Here is a 26945-nt window from a genome sequence, read left to right as displayed (position 1 = left end):
ATCAGTCATTTAAAAAGTACTTTATTTCCATACCGACTGAGGGAAGGTAATCATGAACTGCAAGCCTCATCTACTGCACCGAGGACATATGTATCTGGAATGTTTTCATTCAGGATCAATAACTTATGTAAAATATTCTTTACAGCAAAAGGATAGAATTACATATTAAAATACTGTACAGTGTTTTGCAGACAAATTATTAAGCACTTTCAACATAACAGTATTTGTTCCCAGACATTTACATGTATGGAGTTGATCGTTATGCCGGGTAACAGAAAACAGGAACAGGAAAATACAAAAATATAGAACACTGTATGTGAGACAACAATACTGTGGGTGGGAGTGGATGATTTCATGGCAAGACAAAGGACTTGAAGGTAATGAAGAGCAGCGATCCAGGACCTACAAATGCTTAATGGAAATAAGCAGGAAAATGATATAAAGGGCTGCACTGGTCCAAGAGATAAAACATCCACAGATTCCTGATTTTCTTCCATGTAATAATAGTGAAATGGTTTTCATTGAAACATACACTAACCCAGTTTTTATTTGAATCTTTTCTTGATATTGCTAGTCAGTGGCTTTGTGATTCACAAGCTGGTAATGTGGAGGAGGCAGTTTTTCAAAAGTTTTTCAAAGGGCTTTGAAAATCTTTTGGCTGAGCTCTGAGTCATACCAGAATGTGCCATTAAAAATGACATTTTTTTCTTTAGGACACATTGCACATAAGAGGTTAATAGATGCTTGTTGTATTTACAGTTTAATACAGTACAATCTGAATCTTGGCTTTAAATCTAACTACATTCATCTCCCCAGTGTCGTTTATGTTCTGCAGTGCTCTGAGCTCTCGAAGGTTATCTGCAGCAGGAAGCTGGATGTTGGCTTCATTTTGTAGACTTTTACATTCATCAACTCTTCTGGTCTTCTCTCTTAAAAGCTCTGCTCTTGCTATAGGTCTCATATTAGATTCATTAAGACAATTTAAACAATGTGATAGGGGTTTGTCACAGCAGCTACGATGGCAATTTCGTCACGTCCTCTTTCATTTGCTGGTCATTTGCTCGCTTAGGCTGAGGGTCCTCTAGCACCTGTGGTGGGTTTGTCATCCTGACCTCGTCGTGTTTGTGAGCGGACTCTTTTCACTCCCACACTCTCCTTGGTGAGGTTTCCAGTCAAAGCAGCATCATGGACCTGCTCCATGTTCTCCTGGACTTCGGTTTTGGCATGTTTTAACAGGTCAGCCTGACCCTGACAGAGGAAATGGTGAAATCAGGAGAGAAACACAGCGTAACAAGGAGACACGGGCTCAGAGGGCCAAACATATTCTAATGGTCTACCCCTGAGGCTGTTTGTGTTTGTGTGAGTATATGCGGGTGTGTTGCTGACCTTAAGGATAGTGATGTTCCAGCTGAAACTCTCCACCGCTCGAGTGACCTTGCGACCTCTTAACCCCTCCTTCGCTGCCAGACTCTGCAGCTTCTCATGAAACTCCATGGCTAGAGCCGAAAACATACACACACACACACACACACACACACACACACACACAGCAGATTAGACAGTCTTTATTGTACTTTGTACTATCTACAATATAAGCACGCAGTAGCATGCTTGGATTAGTAAATATCTCAACAATCATTAGATGCATTTTCATGAAATTTGGTGCAGACATTCATGGTCATCGGAGATTGGATCCTACTAACATTGATGATCCTGTGACATTTGCTTTAGTGCCATCAGCACTTGAGTCATTGTGAGTTTGCTAGCATGTTGATGTTGCCACCACTCTGCCTAAGTACAGCCTCACAAAGTGCAAGGGTGGATGTAGACTCGTGTCTTATTATTTGGAATTTTATTTAAACTAACAGACGTGTCCAAAGTTTTTGCATTCCAAACTTTTTATCATCTTGTGTTAATTTGACTTACTAGATGTGACCTGATATAATTTAGTTTTTTTTTGTTTAAAGTTACTGAGCTTCTAGAGCTGATCACGGCCACAATGTGGTGTAAGCAAGAGAGTACTGCAGCTCGAGGGACACAGTAATGATCTCTGTGCACACTGGTCTTGTCTCTTTGAGGTATTGAAGGCCATACACAACACAAACTACACACATTCCACAACTGTGGATATAGTTTGGATCTCACTCAAACTTGCAAAAAACAAAACAAAAAAAACTTTCTGTTAAATTCCTTCAGTCTTCACGGTATCTAATACAACAAGAGTCTGGAAGACACATGGATGTAAACTTCCAATCTGACTGGTTGGAAGTGTTTAACTGCAACGTGGTCATTTAAATTTTTCCTCATTTCACGGGGCAATTAGTGAATAATCAGGAGTACAGATGTCCAATAGAGAGCTTTGTCACATGGTGCAACAACAATCACCTGAATGTCAACACCAACAAAGCCAAGGAGCTTGTGGTGGACTACCAGAGAAACTGCCATCGATGTCATTGAGGTACTGGAAGTGAAGAGGATGAACTCAAACAAGTCAACAAAAACCAGACTGGACTCACAACACTGTAGCCCTCTTTAGAAAGAGTTAGAGCAGACTGTTCTTCCTTCAGTTTCTGCAACATGCTTCTCCAGATCTTCTGCCGGTCTATAATTTGGGGCAGTGGTGGCCTAAAGGTTAGAGAAGCAAGCTTTTGACCGGAAGGGGAAAGTGAAAAAACAGCACTTGTCCCTCCCTCATTACCACCACTGAGGTGCCCTTGGGCAAGGCCCTTAATACCAACCGCTCCAGTGGAGCTGCTCAGTGGCTGGCAGTCAAGACTGTGGTTGTACTGGGCAGCTTCTAACTGTGTAAATGTGATCAGGGCGTTCCTGCAAAAGAGAGCCTCACTCTCAGGGAACCTACCCTGAATAAATAAAGGTTAAAAAAAGTCAGTTCTCTGTTCTTCGGAGACGGGGATCTATATAGTCACCACAGTTTCAAGATGACCACCCAAGATTAGTGTCACCAATTCAGTATCTATGTATGGTCACAATCTCCTGTTTTGTTCCTGAGTTGTGGTGTTGACTAAAGGCCAGAAATGTGTTTTTGCAGAACATGATGATGACCTTTTCGTAATTAGACAAAATTTGGTCATAATTAGCATATAAATTCTTTAGTAACATCCAAAAAATGTGTTTTGGGATGTCAGTGACCTTTGACCACCAAATCCTAATTAGTTCATTCTTAAGTCCGAATTCACAAGAATGGGATGGACGAATGGACCACCCAAAGCATAATGCCTCTGGCCATGACTGTCATCGGTGCCAAGACTATCCCAAAAAAAATCCCTCTTCATGAAACCATGACTGCAAAAAACAGGCGAAACACTGATTACTTTGCTTTGATGAAACTTCAGTGAGGAATATCGTCTTTAATCTTCTGCCCTAATTTCTCTATGGGGGAATTGGTGAATTTCTGCTTCCAATTCTTCTTTCCCACGCTGTCCCTTCATTACATTCACACATTCTGACATCACCACATTTTTCTGCCCACATTTGTAGAAACACATAGGTCTGAGGGTCTTTCTATGATGCCCCTGCAGGCTTTAACCAACCACCACCACCTGCAGCAGCTAGACTGGGCAATGGTTCTCCTATCTTCATCTAGGCTTTATTGAAGATCCCTCACATCAACAGGATGTAATCACCAAAGCCACCCTCTATATAATATATAAATAATATCTTCTAATTAAAATTGGACTGGAAACTGCAGATTGGAGTCACACTAGAGGACAAAGTCAAAACCTGTGCAGTCTTCTAACTTTTTCACCATTTTAGCCAAACTATAAGCACTGGATTTCACAGAGAGAAGAAGAAACGAAGAATGAGCAATGAAAATGAAAAAATGCAAAGGAATGATGTAAAGCAGATGGAACCTCTGAAAGAAAGATGAGGAAAGATACAACGAGAGAGAGAAAGTCGTAGAAGTCAGGCTGCTGGCTAGTTAGAGTATGTGCACTGAGTTGTGTTGTGTGTCTGGCTTTCACTGCCTGCCCTAGGCCACTGTCCCACTGTTACCATGGAAACCCGGAAGTGGGTTAACATGAGGCACACATCACTATGAGCTATCAACGAGAGCCCAGACGTTCAACATGCCAGGCTGTAGACCACACACACAGTCTTTCTCTCTCTCACACACACACACTCACACTGAGAAAAGAGTAAACAGATTGGATGCACGTAAAATTTACCGACTCCTCATGCATAATCCCGCTCTGTCACTAAACGTGTGCAAGCATGGGCACACACCTGCACGCACATACACCGTCACCGCTCCACATTCACACACACAAACCTACAGAAGTTGTCTGAATAATAACCTTTACCGCGCCGTTGCTAGGCAACTCAAAGCCTACGTGCCAATGTAGTGTGTGTATGTGTGTCTAATTTCTCAGTGAAACCAAGCGAAGCCAATGGAGGGAACATTATTTCCAAGCCAATATGAGTATAGTGTGCATGCACAAACAAACACAAGACAGACACAAGGTCCTGACCCACAGGCCAAAATAACCTTCAGGGCCAGCCAGCGTATACTTCCTGTCCTCCGTAAGCAGTCATGATGGGAAACAAACAACATACAGATCCGACTTCCAGCACGATGGTATTAAGAGACAAACAAGTATATATTAACATTTCATGAAGTGTGAAATCTATATATCCAAGCGTGAGACTCACCATTATTCAAGCCTGGGCCCCAAGGAAAAGTAGCTGCTCAGTTGAGGCTCTTAAAGGCTCAGTTCACCCAAATTATAAAACAAAATCAGACATGCTCTTTGACATAGACAATCCTTCAAAAGATATTCCCTTATTTGGTGTTTCAAGAAAAAAAAAGCATATGATTCATTTCCTTATTCATCAAACCATCCAGTGACTTCTTGTGAATCCTTTCATGCTTCTCAGACTTTTCTTTTAAAAAATGTTGCCAAGTTTTTCAAACAGAGAGTTCATTTTCCACTAAGAGTGCTTTTTAATTTTTAAGGGGTTGCTGGCAGGTAGCCTACCTTGTATTGATAGTGTTTATTTGATTTACAGGTTTTATGCCTTTGTCTGAAGTCAGCTGAATTCAATTTTATTTGCAGTGACCACAGCACTGAAATTTTGAACAACAAAACCTCTTTCTAGAAGCTCCTCCATTATTTCTTATCCAGAGTAATGAGGATATTGATTCTGGAAAGACACACAGCACGACACCCATCAGTGATGTGTGGTGTGATCGGAAGTGAAACTTTCCATCGGGGTCAGGAAATAAGAAAGAGAAAGTAATAAAGATGTATGTATACCACTAAAAGTAAGTGAGAAACCAACACTTCCTGATGCTGAAAGAGATTTACTCTCTCTTCTCTCTTGGTGTTCTTGTCTTCCTTTCAGCATTGCCTCTAGCTATTCATCTCTGCTGTTCATATTCCCACGGCTTTCTTCTCCCTCTCCGTTTCATCTCTCTGCTCTAATATAACTTCCAAACATTTCATTTCTGCCACCAGCTGTCCCATGGCTCCCCCCTCAGTGACCTGTTTATGCCTTCTCGCTGCCCACAACCTCGTCCAAAACTGATAGGTGGACCTCCGCCTTGGGATGACCTGATCGCCATCTTTACTCAGTAAACACAGGAAGAGCTTTGTTCACAAGATTCACAAGGCCTTCGGGTTCTGCAGCAGCTCGTTATCAGATGAACGTACTGGCACTTGGCCGGCAGCCCAGAGCTTACTTATCACACTTCTCAAATCTCACTCTATTTAGTAATAATACTACAAGTGATCACACGTGAAACTATGGATCTAATGAGCCAGTAACAGAATCTCAGCAATAGTTGGCCGCCGCTGCAGTCCAAACCGCAAAACAAATGAATATGTCACAGATTATTTGATCTGTCAAGGAATCTGCAGCTGCAGAAAACCTAAAATAAAGTTCAGTGAAGGATGGGATGAGTTGTCTGGGAGCAAAGTGAAGCAGTCTGCAAATTTGTAAACAACATTCATCTCCATCAAACAGTCTCGCTTTCTCCACAATGGCCCCAACTGAGCTGTCATCTTCCTCTCAAAATACCAGCTTGCTTCAGGTTTATCTTCATTTCTCGTTTATGTCACTTTTTGGCATTGAAAAGTTGACAGGTTTGCATGCATTTCCCCCCCCCCCCCACGACTCATGAAACTTATAGATGCTGACGTAACACCTATGAATCATAAATAATCTTAAGGAATTTATTTTTTGTCACCTCCAAATGTCAATCATCGTGATAGCTGATGACTGACTTGGGGTTACAAAGAGAAATGTGTGTGTATGCTGATGTGTTTGTGGGGTTGTTTATTGCCACTATGACGACAGTCTGGCTGACTAATGTTAGATGACCCAAGGGAGCTGGTTGAAGTAAACAAACCTCTGCCAGAGATCACAGAAGTGATATGAGCAGGTCAGATATGGTGCCCTTAGCTTAAGAGACTGAATCGATGACGGGAGCAGCACCAAATCAAACCCACTTCATCCAAAACATACAGATGAACTGGTCCAGTTGAGATTCATCTAACCTTGTGCAAGAAAAGAGCATGAGAGGATAGAAAAGGAAAGCAAGAAAGGAGAGGAGGGAAATGAAAGGCAACGAAGGCAAAGAGGATCCAAGGAGAGAAGGGGAAAAGAAAGGGAAGAATGAGAGGAAAGGAAAGGACAGAAAGAGGATACATGAGGAGAGAGGAGAGGAGAGGAGAGGAGAGGAGAGGAGAGGAGAAACTATGAGGAAAGAAAATGCTCAGGGAAGGAAAAGAAAAAGGAGGGAATGAAAGAACAGAGGAAATGAGTTAATGACAAAAGCAGGCACTGCAGTGTGGATAACAGCACTGTTGAAGAGGCTGTGTGGGAGTTTTCATGAGTGGACCAGAAACATGAACATAGCCTGGTTTCTATTCAGTACACACATCATAACACATGCTGCATCACATATACACACTGAGACAAGCAAACCAAACACACACACGAAACGTCTACACACCCATTGTCTGTATATGCAGGATCCTGTCGTAGATTCCATCAGAGAGCTCGACCACTGCTCTGCTGGCCTGGACCATCTGCAAACAGAGAGACGTCTATTAGCGCAAAACACACACACACACGCACACACACACACAGAGAGCTGTAGTGCACCATAAAGCATTAACTAATTTTGCCATCTTGTTTTTTGTTCATAAATCACGCCGTCATGCACATATACAGCCTGTTTTATTGTCTGCTGTAAAAGAACACTATATGGTGAACATTAAAGGGTGAGAACAGACTGGTGTAAATCATGTGGGCAGTGAATATTTACAGTTAAATAAAACACTGTGGTAATGTGTGGCATATGTTGGTGGTTGTTAAAATTAGACAGTGAAGTCTAATTGAGTTTATACTGTAAGTTTTATCACAAAATGCACAGTAGACACATACATATATTTGTAAAGTGAAGCCACTCTTTGAAAGCAATGACCACACACATACACACACACACAGGATTGACACAAGTAGCTACCGCCTGATTAATTCTGCACCTCCCCTCACAAACCCTGCTGGGACGTGACCCCTCTGTGGGAAAAAAAAAAAAAAATGCTGTTCGACAAATAAGGGATTAACTACAGTACACTACTTTGACCAGATCCAACTGAATGAGACACACACAGACACACACACTCATCCCCATTTCCTGTCTCTGTTGTTTGCCTCTCCCTCGCGGCATCGAGATTGAGGTGTGGAATCCATTTAGCAGAATTACATTCAAATCTATGCTAATGGTATTCAACTCAGATCTGCTTGGCTGGAAACGGAAGAGGCTAAACATACACACACACACACACACACAGACACATTTTTACATACGCACTAACGCACAATGAGACACAGGTCTAAGCAGTTGTTAGTTGCACAGCGGTGACAAACAACCAGACTTAAATTAAACTGTCAAGGTTTATACACCGAAAACTTCATCATAACCTGAGACTAGAAACAGATCTATTTATTTATTTACTGCCTGTTTCAGAGTGTCTCACTCCCAATGCACATACACACACATCGCTGGATAGTATCTGTAAATTGGCAATTCATACTGACTGTCCATCATCCTACCCAAGAGACTCCCAGTGAATATCTAATATGAAACATGAAGAAGAAGAAGAAGAGCACTTTGAGTAAATATCAATTTAAAAAGTATTGCAGCAGCCGGACAGATGGCAAAAAAGGGGGTGTAATGTCATTTACCACAACAACACTTAAACATAGCAACACAGGATTGCACTCCACTGGACCACAGCTGTGAGAAAACCACTTTATGGTGGCTAGCCTCAGTCGAACTGGACCCAGAGGGGAAAAGACGAGGCAGGAATTGAGAAAGATGAATGAGGGATGAGGAGAAGGCTGAAAGACGGAGATAGAAACCAAAGGGAAATATGTTAAGAGTACAGACAGGCCTGACATTGAATTTTTGCAGTTTTGACACCAGCCAAGAAACTTGAACCCACTCAAACAAACTGATTCATCCTGCTGTACTGACTAGTTGATGACTGAACTTAACGGACCAATTGACTGCTCTGCCTCCTTTTGTCTCTCTCCCACTTTCTTTCTTTGTGTTTATCTCCACGGGGGAGTTTTTCTTGACAGCTGGATTTATTTTTAGACATCATTACATAAACTAAGTCTGTTAAATAACTTTCTCCTTGGTAGATGAGAGTCCGCAGTTTATTTGAGTGGAAACACACACACACACGCACTGGATTCAGGCCAAGGTGAGGATGTCGCTGCTGTGTTCACGAGCCTGGTTACAGCCACAACAAATGGTAACGTTGTCTGCTACGTAACAATGAGAGTTCACATGGGTTTTGAGAAGATATTTGCCAAAAAGGAAGCTTTTGTCTGAGAGGGGGGTTTTCATTGTTAGGTCAAGTACACAGGAGATGGTCGGTAGTTGGCTGATTTGTGATCTTTGCTGCTTTTGTTTGGTCTTTCCTTCCTTTATGTACGTATTTCATAGACGTGAGTCTGTATACTCATCTCTCTGGTGGCACACCCTAAGCATATTAACTATAAACTCTCTTCCTTCCTTCCTTCCTTCTTTCCTCACCATTTCATATGTGGAGACAACACGGCGAAGGACGTCAGGCAGTGGCCCCTGTGGCTCCAGAGTGGGATAGTGGTCCCGTAGGTCAAACAGTAGTAATGGCGCTCCGTCTGGTCCTGAAACCCTGGAGCCCAAAGCTAGTACACACTGCATGAGGTTAGCCACCACAGACACCCCACACAGCTCCCTGAACACTGCGACCGAGTTCTGTTGAAAAAAAAGACATTTAAACATGAACACATATAAAGTCTTCCACAGAATAATGTCAAAATCAAATAAACATAAAAACTGTCAAATTTATCTCCCACTCTGTCACTGTCTAGATTTGCTTTCACTTTACACATACACACAGGTAATCAAAAGCCACTCCTGCAAGAGAGCTATTTGTCTTTCCCTTCGACTATTGATCTGCTCTCCCGTAGTTGTGCTTTTATAGTAGTTTAGGCTGAAATAGGAGAAATCAAGAGATGTGGTTGCCAACAGTCTTACCACACTGACTGAACATACAATCAGTTTTATTTCCCCAAGGTGACAGAAGCACATACAAACCTGCCTGCCTCATAAAGGTTAGATCAGCATTTAACAACTGTAGAAAAATTGTCACTAGTGCCAGTCTTTGTTTTTGTTGTTGTCATCGCAGTTAAATTTGAAGAGACTGATTATTTGGGGCTGCAACATACCACTATAATAAAATCCTGTGTTGTTGGTCTGTGTTGAAGTATTGACAAGCTAAATATTCAGTGACATTCTTCACTTCTTATCACCTGCATGTTTTCTCTTAGGTCGGTGGCTTCTCTCAGCAGAGGAGCAGCCATCTTGAAAACATCATCCACAGCCCGGAGCCCCAAGTCCCTCAGAGCTGTGTAGTCTCTCCCCTTGCGGGCCTTCCGCACTGACAGTCCCCTTTTGTGAGGCTTTCCCCCTCCTCTGCGATTAGTTAGGGCCACGTGGACAAAGAGCTTGGCATGGGGAAGTTCCTCCCCTGTCAGAGACTGGAGTGGCACATGTCGGTAACCCGGCTGAAGACACTCCAGAGGGATGGTATACTGACCTGTGGTGGCATGGAGATCACATTTTATTTCAAACTATTGCAGAATAACATGAAAATATGTGAGGTCATAACATTATAATCCACGACAAATGTTGTTTGAGTCCCTTTACAGTACCCTTTGACCCGGACACCAACCTATAAAGTCATCCCCTATGAAGTCGTCATCCAGTACCACAAAGCGAACCATGGCAAGCTCGGGCAGGTTGATCTGGAACTCAAAGCTCTCATCGAAGATGGGGATGTCCCCATTCTGGGTTATGGTCCTGGTGCGGCGTTCTGTGCAGTCAGCTGGGATGCCGTGAATCTCAACATACACGTAGGGGTCCACCACATCTCCTTTGGCCCCCGAGCCCCTCGGCTTGGGCAGGTTCTGGCCACTGATCACCTGGGAGAAAGATTAGACAGTTATTCACTCATTGTGACTTTTTAGAATAGAGTTTGGAGTATTATTCCAGTTTAATACAACTTCTGTCATATTTTTCTTGTTTTGGCCATCGACTTTATCAGTTATAGTGACCTCAACTTGCTGAGATCTAGGTGTTATAAAAATTAGGATTATACTGGGGTGCAGATGTTTTAACTCATATAGATAGTGTGTGTATCCTGTCTTCACCATGTCTCGCATACCTCCCTTAGGGGCCTCTGATTTACTGAGGCTGGCAGGGAGAGACAATTATAAATTAGTAGTACAAGGACAGGAGAGACAGGCTAGGGGAGTACCATGTGGATATAAAATATAGTGCTCATTATTGAGCAGAAAACCAACTAAAGGAATGTTGTGATGTTATCTGTATCGGTGGGGAGATGTCCAAGACAGCCCAACAATGTATAAGAACCTATAGATAGTGCTCCTCAGGGAGCCTTTCCTCTGTGACTCCTTTTGTGTGTTGCACTGTTAAACGCTTCTTCTTGTACAAGAATAATAAATTCAACTTTGATACTTTGAATCCAGTCCTCCTTATTTAAGGGTTCTTCTTTAAAAATTCTCGTAACACTAGGAATTGGGTACAATGAAGTCACACGGGGTAAGAAGTGAGCTGTACAACAGTCAGGCAGGTTGTAAACAAGCCACCAATTAACCAACTTTTGAGGTAAAACTGTAATTTCTCCATGGTTGTCTTCTAAATAAGCCTGGCAAACCTTGTGGTTTCATTTAAAACCCGACTTATTTTCAGCAATTTTCCGAGATGTTAATATTACCCAAGGGAATGAGGGCCAAAGCCACAAATTAAAATCTCAGTTCTAATAAAATGGAATTAGGTTATAAGTTTCTGAGGAAAACTAAGCTTGTGTCCATTGCAGGGGAATGATATGTTGTGGTCTATGCTTTATTCCACCTTACCTTTACATGGAGGAGCTGTGGAGACACACCAGGCACTGTATCTCTGGTGTCTGCACTGAAATAAGACACCTCCTGCCGCATGATGGCTGGTCGCAGCACAAAACCACAGTTCCCATTCTGCCGGAACCAGGCAGTGTTCAGGTCCATCATCAGTCCCGCTGTCTGGAAATTCATAGAAACAATCTGACAACCGCATTTCCACAGGTCCTGTGGGTTCATGTTGCTTGAGTCAATACGCATGGGGTTGGGGTAAACCCGTGACAGGAATCGCTTGTTGTGATTGACAAAGTGGCCTGGACTCTCACTAGCAAGACGCACAGCCAGAGATTCATGGAAGGAACACAGTTCCCAAGATTTTTGGATTTTGGATGATGTTGCAAAGTCAATGAAGCGGACTGAACAGCAAAGAGTTACTAGGTCAGAGAGCTCCTTCAAGAGCTGGAAAGGTTTGGGAGGAACATGAAGAGGATTAGACTGAGGGACAACTGTGAAAGAGACACTTTTCTGCACCATGTCCTTCTCATTTCCTCCAGGCATTGCCCCTGCACTGTTAGCTGCTTTCATCCTTTGACACATTTCTGCCCCTTCATCCTCCTCACTTACCTCCCCATCGTCGTCATCAGAATCTGGCTCTAACTTTTTACCCTTTAGTAGAATTCGATGTCTTAGAGCATGGGGTGATGGTAGGTACAACTCCCCTTCGTCTGGGGGATTTGTGTACAACCTCTCTCCTAGTATCCTCATGAGATGCTGCCACATCACTTTCTGTTGGAGTTGTGAACAGTGGTTCTCAATACATACAATTAATGGATATTCTGATGCCACAAATGCAAATTTTCCAATGGCTTCTAGCACACAGCGCAACGCCAGTGGTGGGGAGAGAGTGTGTCCGGTACACACAACTGGATCCTCATCGGGGCCATCCCAAACATCCACCTCCACACAGCGACAGCCCATCTTGAGGGCTCGTATGTAGCCGGAGATGTCTGACGGACCTCGAAACTGGTCCTCGATGAGGTAGGTGTTGTGGGAGGAGTTGATGTAGTAGTGAGACAAAGGCTGGGACATGTCCTGGAACACAGTGTCATGCTCCCTGTCAAAGAGTTGGCACTCTGCCGAGGTGAGGTAGCTAGTGAAGCCATCTAGTGACAGGTATCCCTGCTGCCGGCCCTCCTCCGATGGCTCATGGGACTGGATGAGCTTCAGGCTGGTCTCCTCACTCACCTGGAGGACAAAATATGAAAAGAAAATTGAAAGATGAAGGAGCTGGGATTGTACTTGTGAATGTTTGCTTGACTTGTTTTCTGCTATATAGATAATATGCATGATTCATTTTTGTTACCCACTTGAACCATGCCCTGCTCAGCCTCGAGGAACCTCGTCAGGTCTTTGGTGTCCAGGAACTCCTTGTTGCTAGAGAACTGCACCAACAGAAAGTAGATCTCCGGGCGCGTGCAAAAGTCACGGAAGACCTCAATGAACTCCTGCTTAGTGACACGTTCATTTCTTGCTATTAGTCTTTTGTTTTCGCTGAGATCTTTAGCTCCAGATCCATTGTCTAGTGTAAGCCCACACATCCTCTCCCGGACTCTTTGAAGCTCTTTAAACCTGTGCTCCACTTTACCGCTGCTCACCCCAGGATTTACGCTCTGTATCAACTTGATGGCCGACTGCAAGCGGATCCCTTCCTCAAGGTCTTCTTTTCTGTCCGAATCGGCAGCGGAGGAGTACAACTGCTCCAGCCAGACACAACGAAGGCTGTCCTGACTGCTGGCGAGCATGTCGAGGGCATGTTTCCCATATTGCATGAGATACCTGGAGGAAGACGAGACAAAAACGGACGGGGTTCAATACAATAGGACACAATACTTTTCTTACAATACTGCATCACAAACATTTTCATTCATCTCAAGTGTTTTGTTGACACATAAAATAGAATAATTGCAGCAATAGAATCAGTTTACTGTCATCACAATAACATCTCAAAGGACTGTGCAAACAACATCTCATTGTTAACCACAATACAATCAATACAGGGAAAACAGCAAACTCTGAGGCACAAGGTATTATGTTTTAAAGACATAAAAGGTCTACCTAAATTAGCTAGATGAGCCTACCCTATCCCACACGTACAAACCTTAGTTCAACCATAAATTAAATCTCTGCCATCATTCGCCTTTAGTCAGAACAATAGTGAAGGTTCTATGTCCACAAAACACATGAGAAAGCTACAATGCAGACTATCATCAGTGCTTTTAGAAATAATCTCAGTGACTGAGATCTGAACCCTATTTTAAGGTTAATTTCTGAGTTGTGATTTTGGGCTGTATAAAGATGGACTTGACTAAGGATGCATTAAGACCAACTTTAGCCCTGTGTGGAAAAAATTACCCTGAGCATTCATTTGAATGAGCCAATGCACCAACACTGCAGTGTTGCAGAGAGATCCAGCAAAAACACACAGAATTGTCCTGGCTTTGCCTGAGACAAGGTGATGCATTTCCAAACACATATTCCTGGTGATTACTTTGCAACCTGCATGTGTATTTTAACGTTTATCTCAAGATCATCATGACAAAAGATAAAATAGTTGGCACTATTTCCAGACTTGTGAAGTTATGTCTCTTAAACTAACAACACTGATCATGACTGCTTTGGCACCTTTAAGAACAAGTCTCTGCCAATAATTTAACTTTTTCTTGGTGTTACATGTACTGTACAGAGAGAAGGTAGGCCTATGACAACAAAAAGTTTAGATTAGATAGATACTGTATACTTTTTTGAGATTCTTTACCTAAAAAATAATAATTGTGTTTCTGTTACATATTACAATACACAGGTGTATAGTATAAGGACACTACCAGTTCTTTGTCATACCTTAAGCCAGTCACCCAAATGTTAGCCACTTCAGCAGAGTTGGCCACCAGGTCCAAGCTTTCATACATCTCTCCATAGATGATAGAGAATGCACAGTCCTCTGAAATCTGGTCATAAACTCCGCTGGTGCGAAAGGTTTCTGTGTTACGACCTGTCCTTACCTATAATTAGAGACCACAAGAGATGCAAGAACCTACATAAGATACAATAAAAGCAAATCAACTGTTGTTTTCCATATGGTTCAGGGTTGTAAATGTTTTCATTGCGCTAGTCTTAAATAAATCATTCATGAAGGTTTGATAGAGAAAAAGCGTTTTCTCTTAACGCCGACCTCTCGCATGGAGCCGAGAGAGATCCGGGCTTTGTCTGACTCCTTCTTGGATGGCTCCCAGCATAGAGCCTGTAGGCCTGCATCTAACAGGTAGTAACGCTGGTAAACACGGGAATTGGTTCGGATTTTCTTCAGCTCACTCCCTTCAACCTGGAAGAAGATATGGAAAGGTTGTCATCTAATGACAGAGCTCACTCCATTTCACTCTGTTGAGTGTTCCGCTGAGTGGTCTAACAGAAACTCTTGATGCGTTGCACATTAAATATTTCATGTAATATGTAAAACATATATTTTATGTAAATGGTCACACTGTAGCTGACCCACCATGGAGTGGATACAGTCAGCAGCACTGCTGATCTTCTTCTCTGACAGGGTGCTGCTGAAGGACACCGTCTTCTTCCTCTCCCGACCAGCACGTGACCCATCCTGATGAAAAGGGAAAGAAGGATAAAAAGGACGGTGGAGGGAGGGGAGTGTAATGATGAGAAGAAAAATGAGTTGAAAGCGAGGGACAGAAAGAGAGACAGACAGTGATTTCTCTGAAGAGTGTTCATTGCTTGGGCATGACAAACATTATTCCCGTCCAGAATGGATCTCAAGGGATTAAACGGCGTATCAGCTTATATAACCATACAGAAACACAGATTATTTGGTCTACCACATAAAGCCTCCTCCTCCCAATCTGTTATTGTTTTTCCCTGATACTGAAAGCCTTTGCTTGCCCTTGCCCTTCACCATTACACCATTAATCATACCTGACGAGACAGAGGCAGCAGGCTCTAGCATTCTAATTCTGCCCCTCCACGACACTGGCAGACCCAATCAGTTTATCTGAGCTCACATCAGAGCTCATCCATCTGATTTACTGACTGATCAGATGTCACCCCCACAGGAAACCTAACTAACAGATAAAAGCATATATGTGGGCGACGTTATTCAATTATGGATATATTAGCCTCCTGATAAAATCAAATCAAAGACTTCATTGAAGCTAAGGCAGGATAAGCAGGATAACATAATTGTAGATGATTCAATCCTAAGTAGAGTGATTTAAGATGCAAACACCCACATGCTTAACATATATCACAAGCAGGGAAGCAAAATCTGACAGCAAAGAATAAAAAAGCTTTCAAATCTAATTGAAAAAACTGAAAAGTTTCCAATTACTTTCCTGCCAACTCATCAACTGAGCATTTCTGCTCTACAACATTCAAACAAAAATTAAGTTTGAATGTAATGCTATCATAATATCATAGTCTATGGTCAGATTTCTTTTAGGTAGTCGTGAAAAAAATGTAAGGGAGATCAAATCCAGCAGCCTGTTGCTTCATGGCTCAAATCTTTGCCTCTCCAAATCGTTGTCGAGTATTTAAGAAGTCCAACTGATCATCCGCCAATCAATGTTTACATATTCATAATGAACATCTGTGAATACTGCTCAATGGCCGATTAATGATAATTTGATTCAAATAAGAGTTGATATGAACCTCGAGCACTTGGATCTTTTATGAGAGAAGAAAGAAGGGAACTGTTCATTTGAAAGAAATCTGGGGGATATGAAAGACTGAAAGAGATAAAGAGGAAAAAAAAGAAAGAAAAAAAGACCTGAGCTGTGTTTCATCTGAAGAATATGAATGGACATGTGAAAAAGGGGAAGTATAATTCACAGAGGATGAAAAGGTTTTCCTCAGAGGGCGCCTAACCATCACAAATCCTTATAGAATTGCCTCATTAGGATGGAGAAGTGTTTCCAATGGCGACAAGTTTTTTTGAGCTGCTGTGGTGAGGGAGGGATGTGGTTCTAAAAATACCCCTGGTGCCTTAGGGCATGATAGAGGGAATGAAGTGAAGTGAGGGGGGGGCAGAAAGATAGTAAGTCTTTCCTACAAAACTCTCCCTTTCAAGCTTATTCTGGAAACTGCAGGAAGAGAAACCAAAAGTAAGAGCCCTGACAGTTGGTTCCAGTTTAAATTTATTAAGTGCGAGACAATACTTTACTTTTATTACAAAATAAAATGCAAACTTGTGATTGAGACAATTGATTTTGTGCCCTCATTAAGCAGCTTCACCCCTTTGGAGTGCCAGAACAACACCTCTAAATTTAACTCTAAAGATGCAAATCCACCCCACCAACAGGAGAGACAATCTAAAAAGCCAATCAGGCTTCTCTCTGAAATAATGTTTATTTTGAAACACAGCACTGCATTTGAAAAGGTTCCTGAAAGCTCATGGGAAATTCCCAGCGATGCATAATAAGGCGCACAGCCAACACTTATTGACTTAACTCACGCGACACGTGCACCTTTACTCAGAAGCATGCAGTACCACCCTATCAGTCACAATCTCTCTTTCCTTTCATGCAGTGCGGTGACAGGTACCGAAGATTAATGCTGGGTTCAATCTATAGCTCTCCCTCTGTGTGTGGTATTACACAGTCCCTCTGTGGTTGTATCAGCAACAATCTCCGTGCACGTTACCCAGTTAGGAAACCCCACATAAATAACATCTATAAATATTCATGCACTATGTAACCACTAACAAACATGTCATCCCTGAATAATACAAGCAATAGACACCTTCCCTTAAAATCTAATAAACCTCAGGGAAAACTCCAGGATTCACCAAGCAGCCTGTTCACCGTTTAAGAATCAATTATCTCATGCACGGAGGCTGTCCTGCACAATCACCTCTGTTAGCCTACAACATAAATAACTGACAGAGAGAGAGACAAGAGTTCAAACACACAACCAAGCAACACTGACGTCACTGGACTCTCTGAATAAATTTTCCCCACAAGATAAAACCAGAGAGCACACATTAACCTGCAAGTAGGGAAAAAAAAAACACCTAAAGAGAGAACAAGGTGAGGCTGCATGAACTGATAAAATGTTAATTTCGTTTCATCTCTCTTAGCGTCTACTGTCACAAAAGCCGTATTTTTGTTTTTCTCACAGACAGCAGGATGAGTCTCTAAAACCACTACTGTGTTTCAAAACAGGAAGCCGCCCGTCAGAGAGTTTCCTGTGACTGAGAGCCTGAGCGAAGTGACAACACAGTAAGTGATACAGTATTTGTTATTTTTAGGCTTGACACATTTTTTTGAATTCAACAAGTGTGAAACAACCCATTTGGATCTCTTTTTATTACAGAGTACTCAATAATCACCATGCAGAGAAAAAAAAGTTTGTTTATACATTGTTGAATACAGAGCATATGGAACTCTATCTGTGTCCACTTGACTGTATGTTGAACATTCGCTTGATTTTTTAGCTCTGTTTTGTTTTCCAAAAAAAAATTTAAGCTGCTAAATGTTCTACTATGTTCCCCAACTAGTTGCTAACTTTGGGTGCTGGGCAGATAGGTGTACTGTTTAAAGAGCATTTTAGATTAAAACAGCTGCCTGCTGTGGTTGAAAAAGACATTGACAAGGGTGGTGGGAAATAGTTGCTGAAAACATGTGAAAAGACTTTGTAGGATATATTACTGAAATGTGGAGTTAGAGGTTAAAACAGTTTTTCACCAGTTTTCAGTCCAGGATTTTTTGGGCGGTCCTAAAAGGTGGCTCGATGACATACTGAGGCCACCCTGAGCATACCCCTACACCCCCAGCAGAAAGATAGAGATGAATTCATCTTGCTCAGAGTGTTTCAAAGTTAGTCGTTTTCTGAACTCGTCTGATACGTCACTTTCAGTGGACATGCCCCCACAGTCCTGGAGCTGAGTTGCTCATTTTTACACAATTTTGACACCTAATTTTATATTTTTCATATTTTTAATCATTCAAATTTAGCTGGGTGGTTAAGAACACTTTCTTCTTTGGTCTGACAAGCTTAGAACACATATTCTTTACTTTTCTTACTTTACACAGACTTTAAAAAAAAGCGTGTATATACATATATATGTAATTGATGTGGTATTGGCAGTAGCATTGATTATACTGGCTTTATTAAGGTTCAATAACATCCATTTAATAATAGGGCCTTTTTTTAAGGTATTTTTTTTAATCTGATGGTACTATATAAAAGATTACTGTGAATAAATTTGGAAAAACACTGCTATGAGATTACTGGTGTTCCTGATAGGACTTCTAGACTGATTAAACTGTAAGGACAGATGTGGGGGTGGAGAAAGGGAACGAAGTGGGGGAGACTGTGTGGCAGAACAGATTACATTTAGTTATCAGAGAAAGACACGTAAGATAACAGGGACACATCACAAAAACTGACAAGACACAGATTAACAAAACTGGGAAAAGAATGATACATATATACATATACATATATATAATACAGTCACAGAGTCATTGTTCTTTGTATTTGCCTGCAGGCACCAGCATGGCCTTGTACCTTCATTAGCCAGCTTACTTGAATGCACAGTATGATGTATGAGAGCATATGTTTATATGGATGCATCAAGCCCATAACAGTAATTACAACATCTCTGAGTCTGCATGAATGATGATGTAGGTCATTAGTGGGCGTCCTCTTTGATCCACTAATTAAGACAGACAGAAAATCAGAGAGAGAGAGCTTGTTTTTTTCAGTGCGACAAAATAAAGAATAGAGTGACAATTGGTGGAGCGGCTGAACTGTCTTTTCAGTCTGTGGCCTTGGGTAGTGTTCCACGGCAGATGATGGGTGATTTATGGCATAGTTTATTCCAGTGCCTCTCACTTTGTGGAGCACCACCACCACCAGGAGGGAGGTTAGGAGGTGATTTACTGGGAATCGTCATGATATATGGAAAGTGCAAAAAAGGCCTTCAAGCAGAAAGTAAGGGACAATCATGATTTAATATTTAATGTAGCGGCCACCAGTGTGTGTGTGTGTGTGTGTGTATATATATATTACTTATCATCTGGCAGATGTCTATTAAAACCGTAGATGAGAACCGAGTTCCAGTCACCACCTATTCACCGCTCTGAATCACTGCACAAAGTATAGGCCAATACACTGCAGGTAACCATAGTAACAATACTGATGCTTTCCACCATGTACCAGTTAAATGTTATTGATGAAACAACTAACCTAAATATGGATTAATGGCTGCATACAAACTAAAAAAAAGCCTCTCTTTTCTTATTTGTTAGAGTTTAGCGTCCACACCTTGACAATATTGGACACTGTTCTGCCTCATCTCATGCTCTACTTTACATTCATGTCGTCCATTATTTTCTTAAATCAGGACTAGAACTGAAATCCCTAAAGGATCAATATGTCAATACCTGTACAAAGCTTTGTGCCAATCCATCTAAATTTAGTCTGAACCAAAATGGTGGATCAACACTAGAGAGCCACAAAGAGTTTTACCGTGGTCAGGACAGTTGTAGGATATTTGGTTTTCCAATGTAAGGATCTGCCCGTTTTCTCTTTTGTAAATCATATGAAAATACACTTTTGGGTTATTGTCCATTGGTAAGGTAGACTAAGGAATTCTGATCAAGATTTTGATGTGATGATTTTGATTTGGATGAAGATGTTTTCTAGACTAAACAATAAGCAATTAATCTAGAAAATACCCATCATAATAAGTGATTATAAACTTTCTGTGTGTGAAATACTGACTCAATAAGTGTCTTTGTGTGTGACTGCTGCAGACGACAGGACATTAGGGTTAAATAGGGCACAGGAAGTACAATGTGGTCAAGCGACTCTGTCAGCAGCTTAGCGTATGTATGACTATATGTACAACAAATAATGTGGTGAGCATTCACAGTAACTCAACAGCTCACTCTTGACTATAAACCCCTGCCCTTGTGGCAAGTAAACCGGTGCTGCTCTTTTACAGTTCAAACCTTTGAAGTTCCACATGTACTCGCACACACACACAATCAAACACACACACCCCAACACAAAATGGTACAAGTAAAAGGTTGACTTGAAAAGGTCATTTTGTCAGAGAGCTAACCACGATTTCAGCTGACAAACGTCACAGATGCGTTTACTGAACATGGGAGAACCACTAAAACCAAAAACAGGTGGCTGAAGCCATGAGTCAGGCGTTAACTTAGCGTCAATGCACCGAGCGGGGTTTTTCCACACATCGCAGGCTCGGTAACAGGTATAACCTCAGACGTCCATGCACACACACACACACAGCTCTACACCACATGGCTGGGTGTGTGTATTATGAATATAGAGTGCGGAATATGTGATTCGACCTCTAATCACCACAGTAGCTCAGAGTAATATGCCCTGTGGCTCCATCATAATCAGTGAAAAAGGTTCATGCACAGCCAGTGCTGTACACGGCCATGCTTATGCAGGCTAAAATAAAGATGTTGATTTGAACAGCAGGAGGTGCTCAGGGCTGAACTAGCCTATCCTCCCCAGCCGCATGCTAACACCTCAGGCTATTGCTGATCCCTGAGTCTGAAAAACACACAAAGTCATCTACAAATAAACTGAAATCTGCTTATTTATGCTTTTAATTATTATTATTTATTTTTTTACAGAGAGTTAGACAAGAAGATAGATGCTACTTTTATATCTGTCCTTTAGATAAGACGCTGGAACCATTAGCTTAGCTTAGCATAAGAACTACAAATGTGGGGAAACAGCTTTCTTTTTCTTCTGTTCTTCAAATTAAACGTACACGATACAAAGTGTTGACTAATGAGTTTTTATTATCTTTGCACACCTTTGCATCTTTGGCTTGGCTAGCTATTTCCCTTTGTATTCAGTCTTTATGCTAAGCTAAGCTAACCGTCCCCTGGTTACAGCGTCATACTATTCCTTTAAGTATTCAGGTAAGTTGTAGTATATTGAGCTTTTTGTTTTTGTTACTAAAAAATTAGCTTTTTATATCAACAGTGGGAGCGGGTCCTCTTTCATGGAGGCCGCCATGTTGAAACACCATGTTTCTACAGTAGCCCAGAACAGACAAACTAAATACCGACTCTCGACAGAGCCTTTAACAGTTTGTTTCTCATTTACACTAAGGTGAGAGTGATGCGAGGAGACTGCAATGCAGCGTTACGACTAGATGCAACTTAATCCTACACACTGGACTTAATATACTTAAACACCACTGGATTAATAATAAAAATGCATATTTTTTTCTTGGTTAATAAAAAACTGAGATTTTGGATATGTTGTGATAACAATGTGCATACATATGCACTCCCACACACATAACACTCATATGCATGCCAGCCATGCTTTAATATATATGTTGGAATGAGTAATGACTGGAAAGCAGATATATTTGTTGTGGCTGGCTGTGTTTTACTAGAAGGCTGGTTTGTGCAAGTGTGCACATGACTATGTGCGTGTGTGTGTGCGTGTGTGTTTGAAACTAAGAGAGAGAGAGAATAAGAGTGCCCAGTGGTTATCTACATCAAGATGAACTTGAATCAGACACAAACTGAGTGGGCACCTGATTCTGCATCTCCTTCACGCACACACAGAACAGAGTGAGACAGAATAATGGGAGGGCGACGGACAGCATGAAGTACATACTGATGAAATACAATTAAGGGTACTCTCATTATCTCAACCAAGGAGAACAGGAGCACACACACACACACCCACACACACACACACACACACACACACACACACGCACACACACACAGGCTGAACACTTAAATCTTGAATGTGGAATGTCATGTTTCCTGTTTATCTGCCTGCATACCACCCAGACTCCTATTGTGTGGACTCCTGAGTTTAGTTATATTGGTAGTTTAGCTTACAGCAATACACCCCGCCGTCCTGACAGCTGGATTCATAACTCCTCGGTTCATATAGTGAGCCCCATCTATCTAAAGCCTCAGGTGTTTGTGATTCAAAACACAAGCACGTTTACGGTGAAAGGACAGATGTAATAGATGGCTCCTTAATCACTAAACGTTGTCTGCATTAAATGTGCTCACTGAACACACTAACACAGATTGCACATGCAGGCAATATCAAAGCATGAGCGTGACGTTTTCAAGCTATTTAACACCACGCATCAATCATGCCGGTGGACATCAGGCAACACACAGAGCCAGGAGTTATTTAAGGCCATTTCTGACCCAGCATGTGAGGCTCCAGAACCTTCTGCAAACAGAGTGTTTTCGAAACTAACAGAAGAAATACAAGAGCGGGCCTGTGTGTGGGCAAGGAGGTGAGAAATATTTGTTTGTGTGTTCCAGTAAGAGAAGGGAGAGGGATGTGTCCTCACCAACTGTTCATGACTTGATAGCAATATTGCAACATGAACTGTGTGAGGAAATTGGCCAACTGGCCAGCTTCCTGCCTCACTGTGTCGCTTCCAATCAGATGCAGATGAAGGCATGTTCAAATAATCATGTCTTTGCAGGCAGCAGCTCTGGAGGCAAGCAGCAGCTAGAGATCAATATGAGATCTCCCACATGCCCGGGAGGTGAAAACCATAAAAGGACAAAGTCAGAGAATGAGTTATTGATTAGAAGTTATTGATATTACAATGCCGGCAATCAAACACAAACACTAACCTTTAAGTGTCAAGGGTTTTATACACATACGCTTGACATTTGCTTAAATGTAAGCTCAGATTGGTGTCGGCAGTGGTGTTAATTGGAGAGAGCTATTCAAGTGTGAGCCACAGAGGGGCGGAGTGAATTCAATTTCTCATTCTAATCAAAGACTACAGCAGGTGGTTTCACTTATTAGTTCCTCCCCCTCCTCTCCATGGCTGACAGAGTGCTAATAAGTGACATCACCCACTGGAACAAAACCACTGCCTGCACGTATTAAATCTAAATGACACATATCATTATAAGCTCTCAAACTGTGTGTTTCCATACTGTTTTGGAGTCATGTGCGGTCGGCAAGTCAAGTCTTTGGGTCTAAATGTTTGACAGGCACTCATCTTATATGTGAGACCGTCCTGATGTGTATCTCATCAGCCTTAATTTCCTTAACAGCAGGGACATGTGAGTGAGATGAGGTGGCTCATTATTCTGCTATTCACACAGATAGAGTGGAAGCTGACAGGAAACACAGTCGCAGTGTATTAACTGTTTATTTCCAGGTTGTGGGTTGATTATAACCAGCACTGTCTGGGGAGAGTTGTGTGTGTGTGTGTGCGTGTTAGGTCACCATGTGCATGACTCAGTAGTGATTTTAGTGTGACTGTATTGTATTTTTTATTATGTTTTATAGCTACATTACTGCAGGGCTTTGTAGAGTTGTGTAACACAGGTTGTCACACTTTGTCACCTCCTATTAAATCTTCACAACAACAGTTTGCATGCATCATTTTATATTTTAAAGTATCTCCTCTTATATTTTAAAAGGCTGTTTCCTGTAAATGGATATCATGGCCTACCTTGATCAGACTGCTGCGTCGAGGGATTGCTTTGGAGGCTGAATCTGAACCCGTGTTCTCCCAAGTCGGGGACTCGCAGCTGGATTCGTTCTGGACCCTCTTCGCGGTGTTTGGCACGCTACAGTTCCCGTTTGACACCGGCTCTCCTCGGTGCGTCTCGAGGCTCATTCCGGCTCCTCCTTGCGCAGCTTTCCAGCCAGCAACCGGTGAACTGACGGCGCTCTTGTTCTCTCCATATTCAGCCATGGTGACACTTTTTTTTTTTTTTAATGTTGGGATTAATCTCAGTTCTGTTGAAAGCTGCGGGGGTCCAAACGCAACAGCGCGGCACACGAATACGGACGTGCCATCGTCTGAAGTGAACGAAAGGCGACCGCGCGTTAAAAGCAAACTTCTCTCTCTCTCTCTCTCTCTCTCTCTCTCTCTCTCTCTCTCTCTAGTAGCGTCTTCCTCTTGCACACACACACACGCTTGAAGCTGGGGGCGTAAAGGAGGGGAGGAAGCTGAGCGACAGCAGTGACCGGCACACCTTACAGACCTACGCCGTCAATACTCATCACTTCTCCGCGACAGCTCGCTGTGCGCCTGCGTTCAGGAAACGTAGATGTGGAGTGTGTCGCCTCCGCCGTCGCCTTCAGCCTGTGCCACCAGGATGATTTTCTTAAATTATTTCTCTCTCTCTCTCTCTCTCTCTCTCTCTCTCTCTCTCTCTCTCGTCAACAGTCTGTGGGTTTGTGTGCAGCAGCAGTAATAAAGTCATCATCTGTTAAATGGCTGGGTGTTGGTTTGTAGCCTCTCAGTTCCTCCACTGACAAAGTGTGTGGTTTACTTGTGCTACTTTCAATTACTGGTTAATAAATAACTTACTGATGGTACCAAAACCAAAACAACTTTTTTAACAGTTACAACTGCAGACTTCATGATTCAATCCCTTCATTAATGACTTATTAACAGCCATAAGCGGTAATGTCTGTTAATAACTCATAATAAGTCAGTCAAAATCATTGAAACATGTATTAATGACTCATTATCGTTCAGAACCGCAGCCCATAATTACATATTAACTTTTATGACTGCAAACAATCAGAACATTTATCAATCACATATTGTTATTTATAAAAGCAAGGTTGATCATTAAAACCCTTAATGAATGACTTATTAACAGTTATAACTGCAGACTTTATACTAAAACCCTTTATTAATGTCCTATTAACATTCATAATTGCACACTTAACAATTAAACCTCTTCATTAATGACTTATAAACATTTATAACTGCTGATCTATTCACCAGAACCCTTAATTAATGATCTATAAACATTTGTAACTGCAGACTTGATCATTAAAATCCTTTATTAATGACTTATTAAGCATAATATATCCATAAATAACATGAATGGTAATTAATGACAACTTTATGAAGTTATTATTTACAACCAATTGATTATAACTTTATATTTAGGGTTCAATATAAGAAAGTATTACCTAATACTAATACAGGTATTGGCCTACACTGTTAACATGTTATTGTTTATTGACAGATTTATTAAATGGTCTATGTAGAAATCATGATGGTAGTGGTTTATGCAGCTTAGACTTGCACTAAAATTTAGATTCTTTTCAGGTAAGACAGTCCCTCACATACCAGAAGAAACAGCACAGTAGAACGCACCGTCAACTGTCTGTCTAAAATTGAATTGAAATCAAGGTCATGGATTTTGCTCAAGGATTTAGGGGCACATCTTTGAGATTCATTGCTCAGGGACAGATGCCAAAATACTGTCCTCAAGGGTAAATGCCAGATAAAATGAATGAGTTCAGTTTTGTGTGTGTGTGTGTGTGTGTGTGTGTGTGTGTGTGTTGCCCAAAATGTAATTAACTGGAACTGGTACACATAGAGAAAGGTGCATCCAGGAAACAATCCAGGAATGTTTACATTACCCGATCTGCAGTGTCTCACTCTGCGAGTCAAACAACATGCTCTAAATAGCTGAAATAATTTGGCTTGCTGACACACAGTTATACCAATAATTACACAAATCAAGGTCAGCGCTTCACGTTCACTGAAGCTAAATCAATGCGTTGTGTGATTCATGTGATGAAAGTCTCCTCAATTTTCAGTGTAATTCCCAGACAACAAAAGACCTCACCCAGTATCATGTCAAGAGTTAATCATTTAGGGGAACCTTATCCGAAAAGACAGGAGGTTCTTCCATTTCATTATCAGCTAAACATTAACATAATGTAATGACTGCAATAAATGCTGTGCACAGATTTGTCCTTGCTCAGAAAACTGAAGTTGAATTTTTGTAATGCAAGACTGAGTAAATAGAGGTGTCGCACTCTCATAAAAAGTTGGACGACATGTCTGCTTTTTGCTCTTGGCACACACATAGTTCAGTTTGGTTTCATTAAAGGCAAATGATCATCTAGATCTCTCTCTGGAGGACATTTAACACATTAGCTTAAGTAGGCCTAAAGGGGCTAGACTGAGTATGACACAAAGCTGGGTATCCTGATCTTTCTCTATCTTAAAGCTCTCTGATTGTTCTTTGCATTGTGAGAACAGGATTAGACTAGAGGTGGAGTCTGACTGAAACCCAAGGTTATGGCTTTAGAGGGTCCCATACAGTAGATACAGGTGGGATGTTGGAAATGTATGGCTCCCACTACCGGTCGCCACTAAAGTTAGGAGCATCTCTCACAGGAGCCTCCATCCACTGTGTTTTATAATGAATAGATTTAATGTTGTTGGGTGGGCATGGATGCGGCAGCTGAATTCAGATGAATTATGTTTGAACCCACAAGTGCTGACTTCAGGGAACATCAAGCAGTGCTGACATAAATACAGCATCTGTCAGACAGCACCACCCACCAGCTGTCTCGGTGTGTGAAACTTTACCACAAGGATTTTAATCTAAACACGTTCCTTTCACAAAAGTTTGGTTGAATGAGGTCCATCATGAAAATTCTCAGTGGTG

General features: G+C 41.7%; 1 protein-coding gene across 1 annotated transcript; it reads right to left on the bottom strand.

Moving 5' to 3' along the window:
* Positions 1 to 24672, bottom strand: LOC104934266 (inactive phospholipase C-like protein 2). Its single transcript, XM_010749898.3, has 12 exons — positions 23966 to 24672; positions 14996 to 15097; positions 14672 to 14821; positions 14341 to 14501; positions 12810 to 13278; positions 11464 to 12687; positions 10257 to 10506; positions 9835 to 10121; positions 9074 to 9277; positions 6977 to 7052; positions 1387 to 1496; positions 1 to 1248 (listed from the first exon to the last, which is right to left on the bottom strand). The coding sequence occupies exons 1-12, from the start codon at positions 24209 to 24211 to the stop codon at positions 1066 to 1068; spliced, it is 3462 nt and encodes a 1153-aa protein (XP_010748200.2). The 5' UTR covers positions 24212 to 24672; the 3' UTR covers positions 1 to 1065.
* Positions 24673 to 26945: the final 2273 nt, after the last annotated feature.

Source organism: Larimichthys crocea, chromosome XIII, assembly GCF_000972845.2.
Source record: "Larimichthys crocea isolate SSNF chromosome XIII, L_crocea_2.0, whole genome shotgun sequence".
NCBI classification, from domain to species: Eukaryota; Metazoa; Chordata; class Actinopteri; family Sciaenidae; genus Larimichthys; species Larimichthys crocea.
This window is presented reverse-complemented; position numbering and strand designations above follow the sequence as displayed.

Coding starts and splice junctions, on each gene's coding strand:
- LOC104934266 (XM_010749898.3), bottom strand. CDS start 24,211: ATGGCTGAATATGGAGAGAACAAGAGCGCCGTCAGTTCACCGGTTGCT. Junction 14,502..14,671: donor CTCTCGGCTCCATGCGAGAG/GTCGGCGTTAAG, acceptor CTCTAATTATAG/GTAAGGACAGGTCGTAACAC. Junction 9,278..9,834: donor ACCTAAGAGAAAACATGCAG/GTGATAAGAAGT, acceptor TTTTTTCAACAG/AACTCGGTCGCAGTGTTCAG.